This window comes from Peromyscus eremicus, chromosome 1 (genome assembly GCF_949786415.1).
Source record: "Peromyscus eremicus chromosome 1, PerEre_H2_v1, whole genome shotgun sequence".
NCBI classification, from domain to species: Eukaryota; Metazoa; Chordata; class Mammalia; order Rodentia; family Cricetidae; genus Peromyscus; species Peromyscus eremicus.
The window spans coordinates 52,874,479-52,894,849 of record NC_081416.1 but is presented as its reverse complement, the minus strand read 5'-3'; the positions used below and the strand labels follow the sequence as shown (position 1 = coordinate 52,894,849).

The window sequence follows — 20,371 nt, the reverse complement described above, 5'->3', positions numbered from 1 at the left end:
TTTGTGTTTTTGGTTTGTTTTTTTTGACAGGCAGGTACCTGATCGTCCTCCCCGGGTCTCCTGAGTACTGAGATTACTAGTGTGCCACACGGAGCCTAACTTAGTAAGGTCTTACTTAACTATTGGTGATGATTCCCTTAAGACTTAGTCGAGGACAGGAATTGGGGGTGATGATACTGGTAGTAATGAAGTCACGATGGTCTGTCCTTGTGAAGTCAAAATCACTAAAGCGTCACGTCATCCCAGGTTGTGGCCTTCTTGCAGCCCACCACCTAGACAGCGAGGAACACCAAAGCCCACCAGACGGGCCGGGTGGGGGCTCCCGGCGGGAACCGGGTAGCCAAATCCCGGCCCTGGTCTCCGCCTTAGCAGGGTCTCCTGAGAGTCCTCCTCATTCTCCCCCCACCGTTTACAAGGCCTGCTGGGAGTTGTAGTTCAGCGGTAAGACGACTCACTCGGCCCCACCCCCTCCTCCGTTTCCTCTTCGCTCCGGATGAGGGAGAAGACTCGGGTGCGGGGCCCAGAGAGCGCCGGACTACAATTCCCGACGGGCCCGAGATTCCAGTACGCTATCCTAAGTACCGCGTCGTGATCCACGCCCCGGCGCACGCGCACCGAACGGTGGCGGGACTCGCCCGCGTGCGCTTTCCCGCCCTCGCCACGCCCTGCGCCGTCGGTCGGGCTTTCCCACAAGCTGTAGGCTCTCGCTCCGCGCGCTCCTCCTCCCCGGTTTCACCCGGAGTCCAGGCCCCGCCTGTTTCCCTCCCCTAGGGCCTCCTCAGACCTCTCCTGTCTTCTGCGCCTCTGCTACTTCTGCTGAAGGCGGAGGCTCCATGTTGTCCCCTCAGCGAACCGCAGCGGTGGCATCGAGAGGAGCAGGTGAGGCGTCCAATTTTTCCTGTACCCGCTCCGTGGTCACCCACGCCGCCTCCCAGTGCTTTGGCTCCGAGGTGACAACCCGTCCCCGCCGCCGCCCTTCCTCGTGCGGCTCCGCGGGGTACCTCCGCTCCGAGTTCGGAGCCGGGGGCTCCCGGAGCGGGCAGCGTCCTTAGCCGGGAGCCCACGACTTCGTGCGGGCCGCCCGGTGGTCTGGCCCGTCGAGCTCCGCCCTGTGCATGGCAGGGCGTGCCGGGCGGCGGCGCGCTCCGGAGCCGGGAAGCCGAGCCTAGAGACTGTCAGTCTTAACGGGCCGGGATCGGCGGGGAGGTAGATGCTTTATTGTTGAGTCTTAAAGTGCTGGAATGCTGCGGTGCGGCCTTGGAGTTGGAAGGTTTTATTTTAATCGGAACGACCTTGAGGCACTGACAAGTATTAGTAAAGTTTGTTTTCCACCCGCGCTTGTCTCCATGTTAGGAGATAAAAGAACTAGCCTAAATTGGTCGTTTTGTTTTGCAAGTTTTTGAGTAAGTTTGGGTTCTTTGACTCTTCCGAAGACATAACACGAGGTAGTAAAAGTACTGAGTGAAAACCAAATAGTCCCACCATAAATTCATGGATGCGATTTCGCCTGTCATTTTACCTGGCACTATTTTTGTTTAATGGGTAAGCTCCCGAAATGATTGCAAGTTTCAATTGCGAAATCTGAAAGGGAGGGGGGTCAATAGCAATGTTTGAAGAATCTTTTAGCAAATCTCAGTCTTCAAATTTGAATATGAAGTGGAATGTTTTGTGAAAGGTGAAGAAAAAACTAACGGACTAAAACGGCGTGGTTGGAATTTTTGCTTCGGAGAAGTGTCAGGTATTTAGCATCCATACAAAGTGCAAAGTCAGTTTCTGTGCGGCTTTAACGTGAGTGAAGGAACGTTCAATTGAAAAAAAATTCACATAATTAAGCATTAGGCCAGTACCAACATATTTGCAGTGGTTTACTGTCTCCTGTGATAGTCATAACAATAAGAAAAACAGGCCGGGCGGTGGTGGCGCACGCCTTTAATCCCAGCACTCGGGAGGCAGAGGCAGGCGGATCTCTGTGAGTTCGAGGCCAGCCTGGGCTACCAAGTGAGTTCCAGGACAGGCGCAAAGCTACACAGAGAAACCCTGTCTCGAAAAACCAAAAAAAAAAAAAAAAAAAGAAAAACAGGTAGGTGTGATTGTGTGCCAGAATAATTTTCTTCATGTTTAGTAAATAAGACCTATTTGTTTTGTGATACTAGGGATTGAACTCAGGTCCTTGCATTTTTGTACTTTTTGTGAGCTTAACCCTAGTTCCTACGGTTGTTCAAAATGGGTTTTAAAAAAAAAATTTTTTTTTGAGTTGGCATGATGGTGCATGCCTGTAATCCTAGCCCTTGAGAGGTGGAGGCAGAACATGGAGTCAGAATTATGCTTGGCTACATAGTGAATTGAATTTGAAGGTCAGCCTGGGTTACACGAGACCTTTTCTCAAACTTCCACTCTCCAAAAATAAAAATTAAAAGAGTTGGTTTTCTAAACAAAATTATAATTACTAATTAAAACAAAATAACGGAGCTGGGCTTGATGGTACATACCTATGATCTATCACTCTGGAGGTTGAGGTAGGAGCATTTTGAGTTTCAGGTTTTTGTCCCAGTCAACCAAACAAAAATCCTAAAATGAGTAATAGAGAATCATATGACATAAATATGAAGTTCATTTTTGCCTGTTCCTATGAGTAACTTAGATGGATGTGAACTTGTTTGAAAATTGATTTAGAATTTATTCATGATGGGCCAGCCTGATGGCTCATTATGTAAAGGCATTTTTTTTTTTTTTTTTAACCATCCAAGCTTAACAACCAGAGTTTGATTCGTGGGACCCACACCACTCATGCAAGGAGAGAACTGATTCCTACAAGTTGTTCTTTGACCTCTACATGTGCACTGTACATGTGAACACACATTAAATAAATAAATAAATAAATAAATAAATAAATAAATAAATAAATAAATAAATAAATATAATAGAAATAACTAGCATGCCTGTTAATCTTTTGTCTGTTATTTTGAGACAGGACCTCATGTAGCCTAGGCTGGCCTCCAGTTGAGGCCAACCTTAAACTTCTGATCTGCTTCTACTTCATGTGATTGCAGACGTGCACCATTGCACCAGTTATGCTGTTAAAAGTTCCATATGGTCTTGTGTTTCAGGTTGACAAGTGTTAAAGTAACAACTGCATTTTAAAATTTGAATTTTAAAACATTTTCCGTGGCTGTCTTACAGTCTAGAAGCATATTTAATGCTTAGGGGAAATAGTGGGGAGGAATAATGTAATTTAAAACAAATCCCCGTTGTTTAGAATTGGGGTTCTGTATTATCTAGGGACTTAAAGCCTGCAAATGCTTGGGTTAAATGAGTAGATTAAAAAACAGACAAACAAAAAAAACCTGGGTCTCTCACTGTGTAGCCATAGTTGGCTTGGAATGTGCTTTGTAGATAATGCTGGCCTTGAACTGACAGAGATCTGCCTCCCCTTCCCAGTTTTTGAATCACCAATCACAATAAGCATAACTCATAGATTATTATTTTATTCATTCAGGGACCAGGAAACAGTGAAAGAGAAAATCCACACTAGTTTCATTTTGCATGCTTATAAATAATTAAATTTCCCTGTTGGTAGTTGTATACATTTGAATATTTTACTTGATAGAAAATAAGCAGTTGTTAGCAATTAGTATAAGTTAAGTGATAGGCTTTATTCATATATAGCAAGTAAGCAAAAGATTGGAGTAAGGGCAGGGATACCCTGAAATGGTAAGTCTAAGCCAAATAAATATTGCCAATTGAAGATGTTCTTGTTATTAGCATCTTCTCTCTAAAAAAAGCCTTATTTTAAGCTGGATATGGTGGCTCACACTTGCAATTCCAATATTTGGGAGGTGAGGCAGAATTGCCGTGGACTTGATGCCACGCTGGACTGCATAGTGAGTTTCAGGACATCCTGAGCTACAGAGTAAGACCCTCTCTCTCAAAAAAAAAAAACAAAAAAAAAACAAAAACAAAAGATAAGCTGGGTGGTGTTTGCCAATGCCTTTAATCCCAGCACTCTGGAGGCAGAGGCAGGCGGCTCTCTGTGAGTTCAAGGCCAGCCTGGACTACAAAGTGAGTTCCAGGACAGCCAGGGCTGTTACATAGGGAAACCCTGTCTCAAAAAACCAAAAAGAAAAATAAAAGGCAAACGAAAACAACAAAAAAACCGAACCAGACTAAAACAAATCAAGAAAGGTTATTTAACTATAATTTGACTAATTAAAACCTTCAGGTTAGATTTCCTGTGTTTAGGAAAGAGGCAAGTACAGTCACTATTGAATTTATCTGTTAGAAAGTTGGTTTTTTCCCCTGGGGCTGGAGAGATGATTGCCCCGTGGTTAAGAGGAATTACTGCTTTTGCAGAGGACACATTTGGCTCCCAGCACCACATCCAGTCTGTACCTTTACAACTGTTTGTACATTTTGCTTCAGGAGCTCAGTCACCATCTTCTGGTCTCCCTGGGCTCCTGCATGAGTCTTTTGCTCATAAACTTGGGGAAGCACACGTACATACACATAAAAATTTTTTTGAGATAGGATTTCTGTGTAACAGCCCTGGCTGTCCTGGAACTTGCTTTGTAGATCAGGCTGACCTCAACTCACAGAGATCCGCCTGCCTTTGCCTCCCAAGGGCTATGATTAAAGGTGTGAGCCACCATTGCCCGGCCTGAATTTTTTTTTTTAGTTAGAAATGATTATCATTATTATTATTGCATGTGCATGCATGATGGTTGTGTGTGGTTGATTATGCCAAGGCCTGTGTGTGGAGGTCAGAAGACAACTTTGTACATTCAGTTCTCTGCTTCTGGGTTCCAGTGATGGAACTCAGGTCAGCAGACTTGAAGAAGCACCTTTACTTGCTGAGCCCTCTTGGCTGCCTCGTTTCTGAATCATAAATACTGTTTAGTCATACTTGGTTGTCATAAACGCATGAAACATTGACTTTCGTGTCAACAGACAAAATGGTTTTGTTTAGCATCTTGTACTGAAGCACAAAGATTATATATAGTAAAAGGAATTGGGAAAAAAATTTTTCTCCTAAACCCTTTAATTAGAATATACATTTCCCAGGGTTGGGGATTTAGCTCAGTGGTAGAGTGCTTGCCTAGCAAGCACAAGGCCCTGGGTTCGGTCCTCAGCTATGGAAAAATAAAATAAAATAAAATAAAATAAAATAAAATAAAATATATATATATATATATATATATATATATATATATATATATATATATATATATATATACACATTTCCCAAATATTCTGGTTGGTTGGTGTCTTAGTGTTTCTATTGCTGCGATGAAACACTATGACCAAAAAGCAAGTTGGGGAGAAAAGGGTTTATTTGGCTTATACTTCAGCATTGATGTTCATTACTGAAGGAAGTCAGGACAGGAACTCAAACAGGAGGCAGGAGTTGATGCAGAGGCCATGGAGAGGTGCTGCTTACTGGCTTGCTTCCCATGGCTTGCTCAGCCTGCTTATATAGAACCCAGGACTACCAGCCCAGGGATGGCACCACCCACCATGGGTTAGGCCCTCCCACACTGATCACTAATAGAGAAAATGTCTTACAACTGGATCTCATGGAGTCATTTCCTCAACTGAGGCTCCTTCCTCTCTGATGACTCTAGCTTGTGTCAAGTTGACACATAGAACCAGCCAGTACAGTTGGATTTTCACACAACCTTTTCTGTGTACCTGCTGGCACATTTACTGCCGTAAGCCAAAGTGCGACATAGAAGCACTGAAAGAACTGCGTCTAGTGGTTGTGGAGTTAGGAGAGGGCTTTAAACTTCAAGTTTAGCAGACTTCTCTTTGTGATATTTTCTCTGGCTGTGTGAGTTGGGAACTTTAAGGACTGCCAGCAAAGGCAGGGCATGGAGATGGTATGCCTTTTTGTGTGTTGCTCTTGCCCAGCAGAGAACGTTATTTCAGAAGAGGACTGGAAAACTCAGGTCATAACTCCACCATGACTCACTCATATAGTCTGCTCAGTAAAATGTGTCTGTAACTTTGGTTCCTGTGCTTTTCAGAATGAGTACTGAGGATGGTTCTAGCCTAGTAGTTCTTTTTTTATTTTCATTTGTTTCTTTTTTTATTTTTATTTTTATTTTTTTTTTAAGATTTTGCCTGCATGTATGTATGTACACCATGTGCATGCCTGGTGCCTGCAGAGATCTGAAGAAGGCATCGGATACCCTAGAAATGGAGTTACTGACAGTTGTGAGCTACTGTGTGGGTGCTGGGAACCAAACCAGTGTCTTCTGCAAGAGCAACAAGTGTCCATCCAAACTACTGAGCCATCTTTCCAGCTCCTCAGTGGTTCTTAACAGAAGATGATTTTTTTTTTTGTTCATGTGTCTTTAAAAAATGTCTATAGGTGTTTTTGAATTGATACCACTAGTACGTGGTGGGTGTAGACCAGGGATGCTGCTAAATATCACATAGTCCATAAGATCCCTTCTCCCCACAAAGGGTTATATGGCCATTAATGTCAATATTGCCAAGGTCGCCAAATTTTGATCTACATTATTTAATTAATTCATTAAATTAAAAATTTTTGAAGTAGCAATGGTAACTGCTTTCAATTAACCAGTTTCGTTGAATACATCACTATTTGGATGGTATTTTTTTTTTCATTTTTCTTTATTAAGAAATTTTCTACTCACTCCACATGCTATCCATAGACCCCCCCCCCCCATGGTATTCTTAAATATTTGAGAACCACTTAAACTTACCCATTATGGGGCTGGGCATGTACCATAGTTGGTAAAATACTTATCTAGCATGAATGGAGCCCTGATTTGTATCCCAGAATCCCATAAAACTGGACCAGTGATCCCAAATTTCAGGAAGTGGATCCAGGAAGAACAGAAGTTCAAGGTCAGCCTGGGCTACATGATATTCTATCTTAGACAGATCAGAAACCTTACTGGCTGTATGTGTGTGTCTTCTGTGTATTTGTAGTGCTTGGAATCAAATCCAGAGCCCTGTGCATGTTAGACAAGCACTCTACCTCTGAACCTAGTCCTCCCAGTAATGTTCTTATAGTTGAGCTTACTAGGTTTTAGTAGCTAACCTTATGCTGTGCTTTTTAAACAAGCCGTACTGGGTTTTTTTTTTTGTTGTTGTTGTTGTTTTGTTTGGTTTTTCGAGACAGGGTTTCTCTGTGTAGCTTTGCACCTTTCCTGGAACTCCCTCTGTAGCCCAGGCTGGCCTCGAACTCACAGAGATCCGCCTGCCTCTGCCTCCCGAGTGCTGGGATTAAAGGCGTGTGCCGCCGTCGTCGTCGTCGTCGTCGTCCAGCATTTTTTTTTTTTTTTTTTTTTTTTTTAAAGAGACAAGGTCTCTATTATGTACCTCTGGTTGTCTTGGTGTGTAGACCATGCAGGATGGCTTCAAACTCAGAGATCTGCCTGGGATCAAAGGTGTGGGCCACAAGGCCCAGTGCTATATTGTTTTTTGTTAACAAAATATTGAATCCGGGGCCTTGTTCATCCTAAGCATGTGCTACAAAACTGAGCTATATTCCCAGGCTTCCCAGCCCCCTCTACCCCATTTTGAGACAGGGTGTTACTATGCAGCCTGGGGTGGCCTGGAACTTGCTGTGTAGACCAGGCTTTTGAGTGCTAGGATTAAAGTTGAACACCACCACTCCTGGCTTTGTTTTTAAGACCTGTAATTCTAGGAGGAATCAATGCTGTAATGTTTATGTCTAGAAATTTTCCTAATAATTTTACCTGTTAGTCATTTAACTTCATTTTTCATTCAGTGTGAGTGATTGTCATTTTAGTGCAGAGAATATATGGAATGTGGTTTACTAGAGAGATTGTTTGAATAGGCCTGTTAAACCTCTTGGTTAGTGTGGATTAGATATATTGTGTCAAAAGTAAAGGATAAGTCAATAGTTCATAAGTAATTAGGAAAAAGGTTGTAGTGTCCACATAAGCTGTTAGATTGTTTTCTCATTACTCAAGATTTTTGGCATGCTAAAATGATGACTGATAGTTATCATGAGCAATTTGCAGCAGTAGTCAGACAACAGTGATAACAGTGTTTCTATTTTCTTCAGGTATAGGCTTAAGTTTACTTCTGTGGATATGGATATAACTATAGATAGGCCAGATTTTTGCATATTTTCGAAGTCTTACATCTGTTATCCACATTTGTGTAAGTGCTTATAATCTATAGTATTATGTATTGTCTCAGTGTGCAGATGTGTACTTTGGAAATAACTGCTTCTTTAAAGGGAGAGGAGGATATTATCCTTAAGATTAAATGTAATCACCAAGAGTTTGAGATTCTTGAGAGGTAAACCAGGTGTTGTGGCTCATGCCTGTAATCTCAACATGTAGGAGGCTAAGCAGAAGGATTGCCATGAGTTTTAGCCAGCTTGAGCTGAAGTGTGAGACCATGTCTCAAAACACACACACACACACACACACACACACACACAAAACAACAACAACAACAACAACCAAACGTGTGTTTACCAAAAAAGCAGTAGTTGGATTTTTAGAGCTAAACGAATAGTTTCTACCTGACTTTGTAGTACAAATGGAGGTGTGGAAATGAAATGATTTACTCAGTACAGAACCAGGGCCAAAACTCTAGTGCTTCCTTATTGTTATGGTAGGCTTTTCTTCTTTGCACATTGCCTCATTAGAGTGACAACCTTTGTCTTTAATCCCAGCCCTGTAATTCCAGCACTCTGCAGGCTGAAGCAGGAAGATTGAGAGTTTGAGGTGAACCTGGGCAAGACCCTGTAAAAACAAAAAGCTCAAATAAAAATACCTGCAAATAACCTTTGCTAAAGCAGAAACTTCAGTTCTAGAAGGGAGACTTGATAGTATATTGCATATAGGGAGATAAAGCAGGGAAAATGCAGAGGACTTGGGAGTGATGGAGTAATTGAGAAGAACCATTTTGAAATACTAAGTGTAGACTTGTAAAATTATCACGGCGGAGTTTTGAAAGGAGTCTGAAGGCAAACCTGCTGGATCACACAGGCTGAGTGGCAGAACTAGAATAAAGACTTGTCTTCTGACTTTTCAGGTCAGTGTGTTTCCACATATCCCTTTTGCTAGTGTGAGTGGAACAGCTGGTGACTCTGTACTTAGGCTTTTGTACATGTCACCCCAGTGTAGGTTAGAGTAGGCGAGTTATATCATCAAAATACAGGGTAGAAAAAGAAAGAAATTGAAAATTGAGCACAGAGTTGAAATTATAAAATAAAGAGCTCATTAGGCTAGCCATAGTGGTCGTGCCTGTACACCTAGCACTTGGGAGGTGGGGTCAGCCTTGGTTACATTCTGACTTTGAGACCCTCTGTCCCTGCAAAAAAGCTCATTGAGAGAGTAAGAACTACAAGAGATTACAGAAGAGCATTGATACAAATCCAGCCACTGAAGGTGAGGAAAGAAAAGAACTTCTGCAAGGAGATGCCAAAGGGCCTGAAAGGATGGTAGGATGTGTCTTGAATAGGGGTTTTAAGTTGCTTTTCTTTTTCACCCCTTGCGAGAGAGGAGGGTGAGACAGGCTCTCTTTATGTAGCCTCAGTTTGCCTCAAACTTTCAACCCTCCCTAGTTCTAGGATTACTAGGTTATAGCTTCCAGTCTGGTTGCTAGATTTTTTATTTGTGAGGCTTTTTTTTTCCTTGAAGATTTGTGGTCCAGTGTACATTTTGTCTTCCTATGTTTCTAAAGCTGGCCTAAAATGCTTGATTCTCTTGCCTCTGACTTTTGAGTGTTGGGATTTGCAGGCACGTGCTACCATCCTTCAACTGATAATTCTTAATTATAGTATGACAATATTGTAATAAATGAAGTATGAAGTAATGGTATGTACATATCTCAGTGGAAACAGGAATGTGGGAAGGAAGACTGTTTATTGAGCACCTTATATTGTCAGGTGCTATGTTTTAGCCTTTAGTTTTTTTTTTTTTTTTTTTTTAAGACAGGGTTTCTCTATGTAGCCCTGGCTGTCCTGGGCTCTGTAGACTAGGCTGGCCTAGAACTCACAGAGATCCACCTGCCTTTGCCTCTTGAGTGCTGGGATTAAAGGTGAGCACCACCACTGCCCAGCAGATTTTTTTTTAAAATAAGTTTTTATTTATTTATTATGTATACAGTCTTCTACCTGGGCATATGTTTGGATGCCAGAAAGGGGCACCAGATCTCATTATAGATGGTTGTGAGTCACCATGTGGATGCTGGGAATTGAACTCAGGACCTCTAGAAGAGCAGCCAGTGCTCTTAACCTCTGAGCCATCTCTCCAGCCCTTTTTTTTGTTTTGTTTTGTTTTTGAGACAACATCCTGGTTTTGAACTGATACTGTAGCCTAGTTTGGGTTTGAATCAACAGTTCTTCTGAGTTTTCCTCCTTTTGGCAGCTAGGTTAGGTTTATAAATGGAGACTGAAGTGGCTATATGTTTTCTAGAGTTATACTGAGACAAAGTCATACTTTGTTTATGCCACAATTTTTGTTTTTGTTTTTTGAGACAGGATTTCTCTGTGTAGTTTTGGTGCCTGTCCTGGATCTCTCTCTATAGACCAGGCTGGCCTTGAACTCATAGAGATCTGCCTGGCTCTGCCTCCTGAGTGCTGGGATTAAAGGTGTGCACCACCACCACTGCCCGGCTATACCACAATTTTTTGTTGGCTGCTGTTTGTGGGCATTGTTCTGGGAACTTGGAGGACATAGCATTGAACAAAATACAAAACTTCCTGCACTCATAGAACTTGGAGTGGATAATGCCAGAATTCATGCCTTGCTCTGTCTTGATGCTAAAGCCTATTTTTATTTATTTTTTAATTATACTATAGAAAGCAGAGCAGGTGAGATAGCCTAATCATTATCTCTGACTGTTCCTTTGACTACATCACTCCTATACTTTTTTACATATTAAGTACATCATAGCCAGGAAGTAGTGGCATACACCTTTAATCCCAGCACTCAGGAGGCAGAGGCAGTCAGATCGCAAAGTTCAAGACCAGCCTGGCTTACAGAGTGAGTTCTAGGACAGTTAGGGCTACACAGAGAAACCTGTCTTGAAAAACCAAAAACTAGCCAGGCAATGGTGGCACAAGCCGTTAGTCCCAGCACTTGGGAGGCAGAGGCAGGTGAATCTCTGTGAGTTTGAGGCCAGCCTGGTCTAGAGACCTAGTTCTAGGACAACCAAGGCTACACAAAGAAATCCTGTCCAAAAAACCCAAAAAAAAAAAAAAAAAGAATGAAAAGAAAAACCAAAAAATATTATCATGAAGACAGCCACATTAAATGCTATCAAAATTACAAGGTATAGGGATACAGCTCAGTGGCAGAGGCCTGTCTAGTATGCACAAAGCCCCATGTTCCACCCCCAGCTACACAAAAATATAAAATAAAACATTTATGGACTGACAGTTCAAAGCTAAGTTTTCATCTTGTAAGTCAAAATGTTTCACTATTTCCCATACTCCTAACCACATTCTGCTTGGAAAATTCATTCTCACTGATATTTTTCCAGGGAGAAAGCTTGGGCTCAAGCCCTATTTTGCCTGCCTTAACTCTACAATTTCATGTAGATGACCCATACAACCACTTATCTTGTGGCCTGAGATTCTTCTTGCTCTTGACTCAGACTTCAGTACCCAACTCCTCTTGTCTGGATCACTACCTCACCCTCTGAGTACTTGGTTTTAATTTTTTTGTTTCATTTCTTTTATTGTTTGTGTGTGTATATGTGTGCTTGCACTGGTGCTTGGGTTCATGTGTAGACATGAGAGGAAAACTTATAAGGCTTAGTTCTCTCTTTCCACCATGTAGGTCCCAAGGACTGAACTCAGGATAACAGGTTTAGCATATCACCCCTCATTTGAGAATTACTGTGTTTGCCATGTGTCATTATCATTGTTCAATCAAGCTGTAATAGAAAAATAGATGAAGTTGAATGTTCCAGTGTATAAACTTAGTAATAAAGTCTTGGGAGACTTGTATTGATTGCTTGATTTGGTTGTATCTGAAAGTTGCTATGATACTGAGTTAAACAAGATAGATTTCTTTCCCATAAAAGTGAACTGGTAGGGCACTTCTGCATGGAGCTCAGGTCCTGCCTCTCTTGTTGTGCCAGTGTTTTAGGGTGTTGCCCTCCTGTGCCTGGCCCTCAGTGACTCACTTCCATTTTTCCATCCAGTCAGAAGGGGAAAATGCTTAATCTGGAAGTTGCTTGTCTTTTTTTTTTTTTTTCAGTCATATTCTACTGATAAAACTTTCATGTGTCACATGATCACAAAGTTGGTCTGGATATGTGTTTCTTTTGGGTGGTTAATGTCCTGCTAAAAACTTACATAGGGGAGGGGCATGAATTGGACAATAATGACATGTTAAAATTTCATCCCATAAACAACCTCTGTCTACCTCTTCTCCTAATGGTCCAAGCACAAACCAAGGCACAATTCTGTCAAAAGTATACCCTGGGGAATCCAGGAGTTTATTGAGCTTCTCTACAGAACATAGGTTGAGAGGTTTATTACAGGGGCGTGAGTGCTCCTCCTTCCAATAGGTCACAACTGGAAAGCCTTTACCTAGAGTATTAGTGCAAATAAGGCTGAATTGCATGATAGGTGTCTTAGAGTTACTGTTTCTGTTGTTTTTTAAAATTATTTATTTATTTTTATTTTATGTATATTGGTATTTTGCCTGTGTGAGAGTATGGGACCCCCTGGAAAAGGAGTTACAGACAGTTGTGAGCTGCCATGTAGGTGCTTGGAATTGAACCTATGGAAGAACAGCCAGTGCTTTTAACCACTGAGCCATCTCTCCAGCCCCGGGTTACTGTTTCTGTAATGAAACACCATGACCAAAGCAACTTGAGAGGAAAAGGTTTATTTGGCTTAAGCTTGCACATTGCAGTTCATCATCAAAGGAAGTCAGGGCAGGAACTCAAGCAGGGCAAGAACCTGGAGGCAGAGCTGGTGTAGTAGCCATGGAGGAGTGCCCCATGCTTTTTATAGAGCCTTGCTAGCCTGCTTTCTTATAGAAGACAGGACTACCAGCCTACCAGTGTCCCCACAATGGGCTGGGCTCTCTCCCATGAATCACTAGTTAAGAAAATGCCCTACAGCCTGATCTTAGGGAGACATTTTCTCAATTGAGGCTCCTTCCTCTTGGATGATTCTAGCTTGTGTCAACTTGACACAAAACTAGCCAGCACAGTAGGTGATTGATAGTGACTGGATACTACTACTCAGATAAGGGTCTTGTCACTCTCTTCACAACTCCACAAAGCAGTGTTAACGGCCAACGACCCCACCCAGCTGGGATAACTGTTTTGCAAGAAGCCAACACTGAACACCCCAAGATGGCAGTTGTTTGGCCAACACTGAACACCCCAAGATGGCAATTGTTTGGTTGCATAAGTACATACGTATGCAAATGCCATAATGAAACCCATTACTTTGTATGACAAAAAAACCAAACCAAACCAAAAAACCACCAAACAAACCAAACCAAGACAACAGGAACACCACACTGCACACAGGCACTCACCCAACCCTGTTGTATAGCAACAGGGAGAAATCAGAGAGTTTTGGGGTATTGTTGCAAAAACTCAGCTTTCATCTTAAAGGGAAATAAGAGTTTGTTCTGGAGCCATATTTGAGTGGCCATGGCCCAGGAATATAGATTTAGGCTATCCTAAATCTTAGGAACATGGAAGCAGTGTCATGAAGTTTTGTAGTTTAACATAACAAGTAAAAAAATCAAGGCGCCGGGCGGTGGTGGCGCACCCCTTTAATCCCAGCACTCAGGAGGCAGAGGCCGGCGGATCTCTGTGAGTTCGAGGCCAGCCTGGGCTACTAAGTGAGTTCCAGGAAAGGCGCAAAGCTACACAGAGAAACCCTGTCTTGAAAAACAAAAAAACAAAAAACAAAAAAAAAAACCAAAAAAAAAACAAAACAAAACAAAACAAAAAAAAAAACAACAAAAAAAACCAAAACAAACAAAAAAAAACAAGGCAAGTATAGGCAAGAAAATGGCTGTTCTGGGAACTGAAGGCCACTACTGCCCAGCCTTTCTAGGAATTCTTGTTGACTGAGAGAATGCCATCTCCGTCACAGTTGGACCTTGTTTTGTATACTTCTTTGAGTCCTATATATTACTTTAACCCTGGCTTTTCCTTAAGAATAAACTTCCCAGCTGGGTAGTGGTAGTGCACGCCTTTAATCCCAGCACTCTGAGGCAGAGGCAGGGGGATCTCTGTGAGTTTGAGGCTAACCTGGGCTACAGAGTGAGTTTTAGGAAAGGCTCCAAATCTACACAGAGAAACCCTGTATCATAAATAAATAAACAAACAAACAAACTTCCCAGATTTTTTTTTTTTTTAATTTATTAAAGTGCTGGGAATGGAACCCAGGGACTTGCATGCAGTGGGGAAATGCTTTACTACTGAGCTGCATCCTCAGCTCAGATTTTTCTCATTAGGTTTTTTTTTTTTTTTTTTTTTTTTTGAACTGAGGATCGAACCCAGGGCCTTGTGCTTGGCAAGCACTCTACCACTGAGCTAAATCCCCAACCCCTTATTAGTTCTTTTGTATGAGAGACTAAAGACTTTTGAGTCTTGGATTTATCTGCTGTGGTGTCAATAATTAATAAGATAGAAGTAGTGGTACATGCCTGTAATCTCAGCACTTGGGAAGCTGAGGCGGGAGGATCTTGAGTTTTAGGCCAATTTGAAGCACATAATGGACTCCAGGCCTAAAAAAAAATTCCCCTTTCCCATTTGTATGGTGTGTGTGTGTGTGTGTGTGTGTGTGTGTATGTGTGTATGTGTGTGTATGTGTGTGTGTGTGTATGTTTGTTTGCATGTGTGTGTAGGTACATTTGGAGACCCAAGGTTGACATCAGGAATCATCCTTGATTATACTCTTCCACCTTATTTGTTGAGCCAGGGTCAGCTAATCAAACCCAGAGCACGGCAATGTAGCTAGTTTAGCTAGCCAACTTGCTCTGGGGAATCTGCCTTCTGAGGGTGGAATTATAAGCAGACTGCCATAACCCACCCTGGGTTCTGGGGATCTGAATTTAGGTCCTCAAGCACTTTAATCTCTAAGCCATCCCCTTAGCCTTTTTTTTTTTTTTTTTTTAAAGATTTATTTTATGTGTATGGGTGTTTTGCCTGCATCTATGTATTTGCTCTGCATGCATGTCTGGCACCCACAGAGATCAGAATAGAGTGTTGAATCCCTTGGGACTGAAGTTACAGATAGTTGTGAGATGCCATGTGGGTGCTGGGAATTGAATTTGGGTCCTCTGAAAGAGCAATAAGGACTCTTTAACAGATGAACCATATCTCCAGCTCCTGTTTTTTTATTGTTTTAAGACAGGGTCTCATTCTGTATCCCAGGCTGTCTTAGAGCTCATTATAATTCTATTAAGTGTGAGCCCCAAATTATATATATTTGGTTTTTTGAGATGGGGGTTCTCTGTGTTGCCCCAGCTGTCCTGGAACTCACCCTGTAGACCAGGATGGCCTTGAATTCACAGAGATCCTTCTGACTTTGCCTCTCAAGTGCTGGGCTTCAAGACATGTGCCACCTGCCTGGCATCCTTTTTATTGGTATCTTTTTATTTTACTAAAATATTTTTATTACATTTACTTTATGCTGGTGTGTATGTGTGTGGGTATATGTGTTCCATAGTGTGCATGTGGAGATCAGAGAATACCTTGACAGGAGTCTCTTCTCTCCTGTATCAAAATCAGGCATTGCAGACTCTTTATATCCTTTTAAAAAATATTTTTGGGGTCAATGATATAGCTCATCTGATAAAAACACTTGCCATGTAAGCCTGACAACCTATGTTGAATTCCTGGATTCCGTGGTGGAAGGAGGAAAGAACAGTTTCTGAAAATTGTTCTGGGATCTCCGCATGTAACATATTAGCACATGTTCTTTATACATAATAATTGGTTTCATGATAGCATTTTCATACATACATAATATATTTAATTTTCTTTCTTTTTTTCTTTTCTTCTTTCCTTTCTCTCTTTCCTCTCTTTCCTTCCTTCCTTCCTTCCTTCCTTCCTTCCTTCCTTTTTCTTCTCATTGTGTTGCCCTGGCTGACCTGGAACTCAACTATGTAGCCCTTAAATTCACAGATCTGTCTATGTTTGCCTCCTGACTGTTGGGATTGAAGGTGTATGCTACCATTTATTTGATTAAAAAAAAAATTTATTTTTTCCAGGACTGTTACCCAGAAAAACCCTGTCTTGAAAAACAAATTAAAATTTGTTTGTTATTATTGTGTGTAATAGAGCATCACTGAGTGTGAGTACATATGGAGGTTGGAGGACAACTTTTGGGAATGACTTCTTGTCTTCCTGTTGGGCCAGGTTTTTCTTGTTTCTGCTGCTTTACTGCATACTCTAGGCTAGCTGGCCCTTGACCTCCCCAGTAGTTCTGTCTCTGCCTTCTATCTCTGTAGAAGTGCTGTGGGAGTACTGGAATTAATTCCATCGCATCTGGCTTTTTTATGTGAGTCTTGGAGATTGAACTCTGGTTTTCAGGCATTCAGGGCAAGTGCTTTTACCTGCTGAGCCATCTCACTGGCCCCATTTATAATACTTTTATTATGTTCACTTCATTACCCTTTCCTGCTCGCCCCCACTCCCAATGATTCCTTTTTTCTTTCCACCTAGTTCCTCTTCTATTCTCCTGCCTTTATTATTTTTTTGACCCATTGAGCTTCATTATAGTCCGGGGTGAAGTACATTTGTAGGATTCTTTGCCACTGAAGAAAATGTGTCTCTGTCCCCCAGTGACCATTAATTGGCTATAGATAACTCAGGGAGAGATGGGTCCTCATGAGCCCCTCCCCCTAGCTACCATCACCTACATATTGATCTTCAGTGGGAGTATTCCTTCATGGGCTTCTTCTCCCATGACAAGGTGTTGACAGATCCAGTCTTGTCCAGTTCTTGTGCTAGTATTCACAATTGCTATGAGATAGAGTGCAGGGGTGATGCCATGTTCTGAAAAGTCAGTTCCATCTCACTCTGCTCTGTCTTCTGGCTCTTCACATTCTTTCTCCCTTGTCCTCTATGATGATCTTTCCATCTTGGCAGGGGAAGTGACACAGAGTCTCTTATGGCTGAATGTTCAACAGCACTTTATTTTCAGCACTCTGATCAGTTATGAGTCTCTGCAGTTTCTGCTGTTACTGGGACCTTTTAATTAAAAAATATTATATTCATTTGTGTCTCTGTGTGTGTATTTAGCATATGGGCACACACATCCCACATGTGGGGAGCAGAGGACACTTCAGGTATTGGTTCTCTTCTTTAAACATGTAGGTCTTGGGGATTGAACTCAGGTTGTATAGCTTGGCGGCAGGCACCTTTACCTGCTGAGCCATCTTTCAGGCCCCTGGGATCTTTTAATTAATAGATGTTATTAGTGTTAATGGAGTTTCATTAGTACCTCCACATACTCCCTCTTTTATGGTTATCATATATGTGCCTTATTAAAGCTTTTGTTCTCTTCATGGTATGTGTGTGTGTATAAAACTTAATTTTTTTTGTCTGTAAATGAGCATAGGTGATGCCATGGAGAATGGAAAACCTGGTCCAGTGCAGGTTGTTTTGGTTCACAAAGAACAACACTCCTTTGAGCTAGAAGAGAGCGCCTTGGCCAGCATCCTCCTGCAGGACCACGTCCGAGATCTTGATGTGGTGGTAGTATCAGTGGCTGGTGCCTTTCGAAAGGGCAAATCCTTCATTCTGGACTTTATGCTGCGATATTTATATTCTCAGGTAAGGAAGAAGTAGTTTATTTTAAAGTAGAAAGTGAGCAAAATAAGCTCATAAATTAAAATTACTTAAGATTTGGTGAGGGGTCTGGGTATGTAGTATAATGGTAAAGTGCTTGCCTAGCATGTGTGAGGCCCTGTATTTTATCCCCAGTGCTTCAGAAAACAAAACCAAAGATGTAATGGAACATCTTATTTCTACTGTAGAAAGAAGATGGTCATTCAAATTGGTTGGGTGACCCTGAAGAACCACTGACAGGATTTTCATGGCGAGGAGGCTCTGACCCTGAAACCACTGGGATTCAGATTTGGAGTGAAGTTTTCACTGTGGAGAAGCCAGGTGGGAAAAAGGTAAGGATAATAAAGATAGAAGAAAAAGAAAAGGAAGGAAGGAACAAAGGAAGGAAGAGAGAAGGAAAAAGAAAAAGACTTAGATGTTATAACAGAATAATCAAATGAGAATGTTTATTTTTTCTTGAGATGGGATTTTTCTTGATAAGTTTGCCAGGTGGGTCTGGAACTCATGAGGTACCCCAGGCTGGCCTTGAATCCTGAGAACCCTGCTTCAGCTGCCTGTGTGCCGGGATCATAGGTGCATATTGCCATGCTTGGCTCTAGATAAGAACCTTAACATATTCTGTGTTATTCCAGTCAAAAAATAACTTTGATCTTTATATGTCCATGATAACTCTTATGTCCCTAATGTAATTACTTTTCTGTTGAGTTTTTTGACAGTAGATCCTACAATGTACTTAGCTAGCTACTTTACTAAGTAGAAAGCCTGATTCAGGGAGATATCAGTATATATTTTATAATTAAAAATATTTGCTTTGTAAAACTGATTGCTTACCCAGACCTCCCTTCCATCTTTGAATTTCTTTGAAAAAGCCACTCTACTGTTTGAAAAAAAATGTTGTAAAACAAAAGAAAGCAACTCTTAGAGCTATATGTGCTGTTCGTACCTATAGTCTTAGCACTGGGGGCTGATGTAGGAGGGCCACCACTTAGAGGCCAGCCTGGGTTTCTTAAAATGTGCATAAAAGAGCTTAGCATGATGACTTATGCCTGTAATCCCTACACTCGAGAGGCTGAGGTAGGAAGATTAGCACAAATTTGAGGACAGCATGGTTGTAAAGTGTGGGACACTGTTTCAAAACAACAAAAAAGTGGTTTGGAAGTTTACTCTGCTAGTGTGTGCTGTGAAACCATTCTCTCAATGTTGAGTACACATGTAGCTTCTGCTCTTCAGAGAGCTTCCAGTATATCCCCTTGTTTCTTCTTTAGTCTCATTTTTCTAATTAGCAGACATGTGTTAACAAACTTTTGTTCAATTGGGATATCAAGGTGATTTAGAATTCATCTTGATTCAGTGATTTTGAGTGTATATATACATAAAGCTGAACAGGTATCAGCACCATCTGACTCCAGAACAATTCGTTACCTCAAAAGAAGCCTGCAGTAATGTTAGCAGTCACTCTCCATTTCCATCTTCTTCCAGCCCCTTGTCTCTACTAATTTACTATAGTCTGAGCTGTTAGGAAGTACAACGGGATGGAGAACTAGGTGTGCTTGCATTCCACCTTCCCTTCTCTCCCTCTTTCTGTCTTCTTCCTTTCCCTGCCTTCCTGTCTTTTCTGGCATCAGGGATTGACCCTAGTACTATGTGTATGCCAGGCAAATGTTCTAGCTCTGTTACATCTTGAGTATCTCCATGGACTGTCTATTCTGAGCATATGATACAAGTGAAATGATGTGTATTTTGGGTCTGCCCTCATCCATTCAGCCTAATTCTCTCACAGCATTCAATAGTTCTTTACTCCCTTTCATGGCTGAGCAATATTCCATTGTATGAAAATATATTTTTGTATTCATCAGTTGTGAATATTTGAGCTGCTTATACCTTTTGTATATTATAAATAATGCTGCCTGTACATGCCTGTAATCTTAGTTTTTGGGAGGCTGAGGCATGAGTTTCAGGGTAGCTTGGCCTACAGTGTGAGATCCTGTCTAAATTAACCTCTCTCTTCAAAATAAACAAAAACTCAGAGATGGAGAGTTGGTTCAGTGGCTCACGAGCATCCTGTAAAAGCTGCTCCTTTAGAGGACCTGGGTTCAATTCCCAACCCCCACATGATGTCTCACAACTGTCTGTAATTCAAGTCTCAGGGGATCCAATACCCTCTTGCAACCTCAGTGGGTACCACCTATGTGTTGCACAGACATACATGCAAACAAAGTAGTCATATACACAAAATAATAAAATAAACACATCTAAAAAATCTTATGAAAATACTACCTGCCTTAAACATCTATGTACAAGTTCTCTAAGATTGAAGCTTTCTTGTATATATCCATATGTTTGCTTTTTGTGTCTGTGACAAATACCTGAGATACACAACTTAAGGGAGGAAAGGTTTATTTTGGTCACAGCTTCAGAAATTTCAGTTCTCAGCTGTCCATTGCTGTGGGCCTGAGGCTAAGCTGAACATGAGAGGAAGCATGTGATGAGGCAAGGTTGAATATCATGGTGGAAAGCATATGGTGGAGCAGAGCAGCTCAGTTTGCAGTAGACAAGAAGCTGGAGACAGACAGGAAGA

The 20,371-nt window shown here is 41.7% G+C and overlaps 1 protein-coding gene across 2 annotated transcripts in view; it reads left to right on the top strand.

Annotated features, from left to right (window-relative positions):
- The first annotated feature begins 245 nt into the window (after positions 1-245).
- Atl3 (atlastin GTPase 3) overlaps positions 246-20,371 on the top strand; it is a 41,211-nt gene continuing 21,085 nt past the window's right edge. The window contains exons 1-4 of one of the 2 annotated variants that reach the window (XM_059261651.1): positions 246-441; positions 772-879; positions 17,564-17,778; positions 17,982-18,125. In XM_059261651.1, the coding sequence (XP_059117634.1) occupies positions 834-879; positions 17,564-17,778; positions 17,982-18,125 (405 nt within the window). In that variant the 5' untranslated portion in view covers positions 246-441; positions 772-833. The remainder of the gene's footprint in view (positions 442-771; positions 880-17,563; positions 17,779-17,981; positions 18,126-20,371) is intronic. The other variant, XM_059261660.1, reaches the window with a different exon arrangement.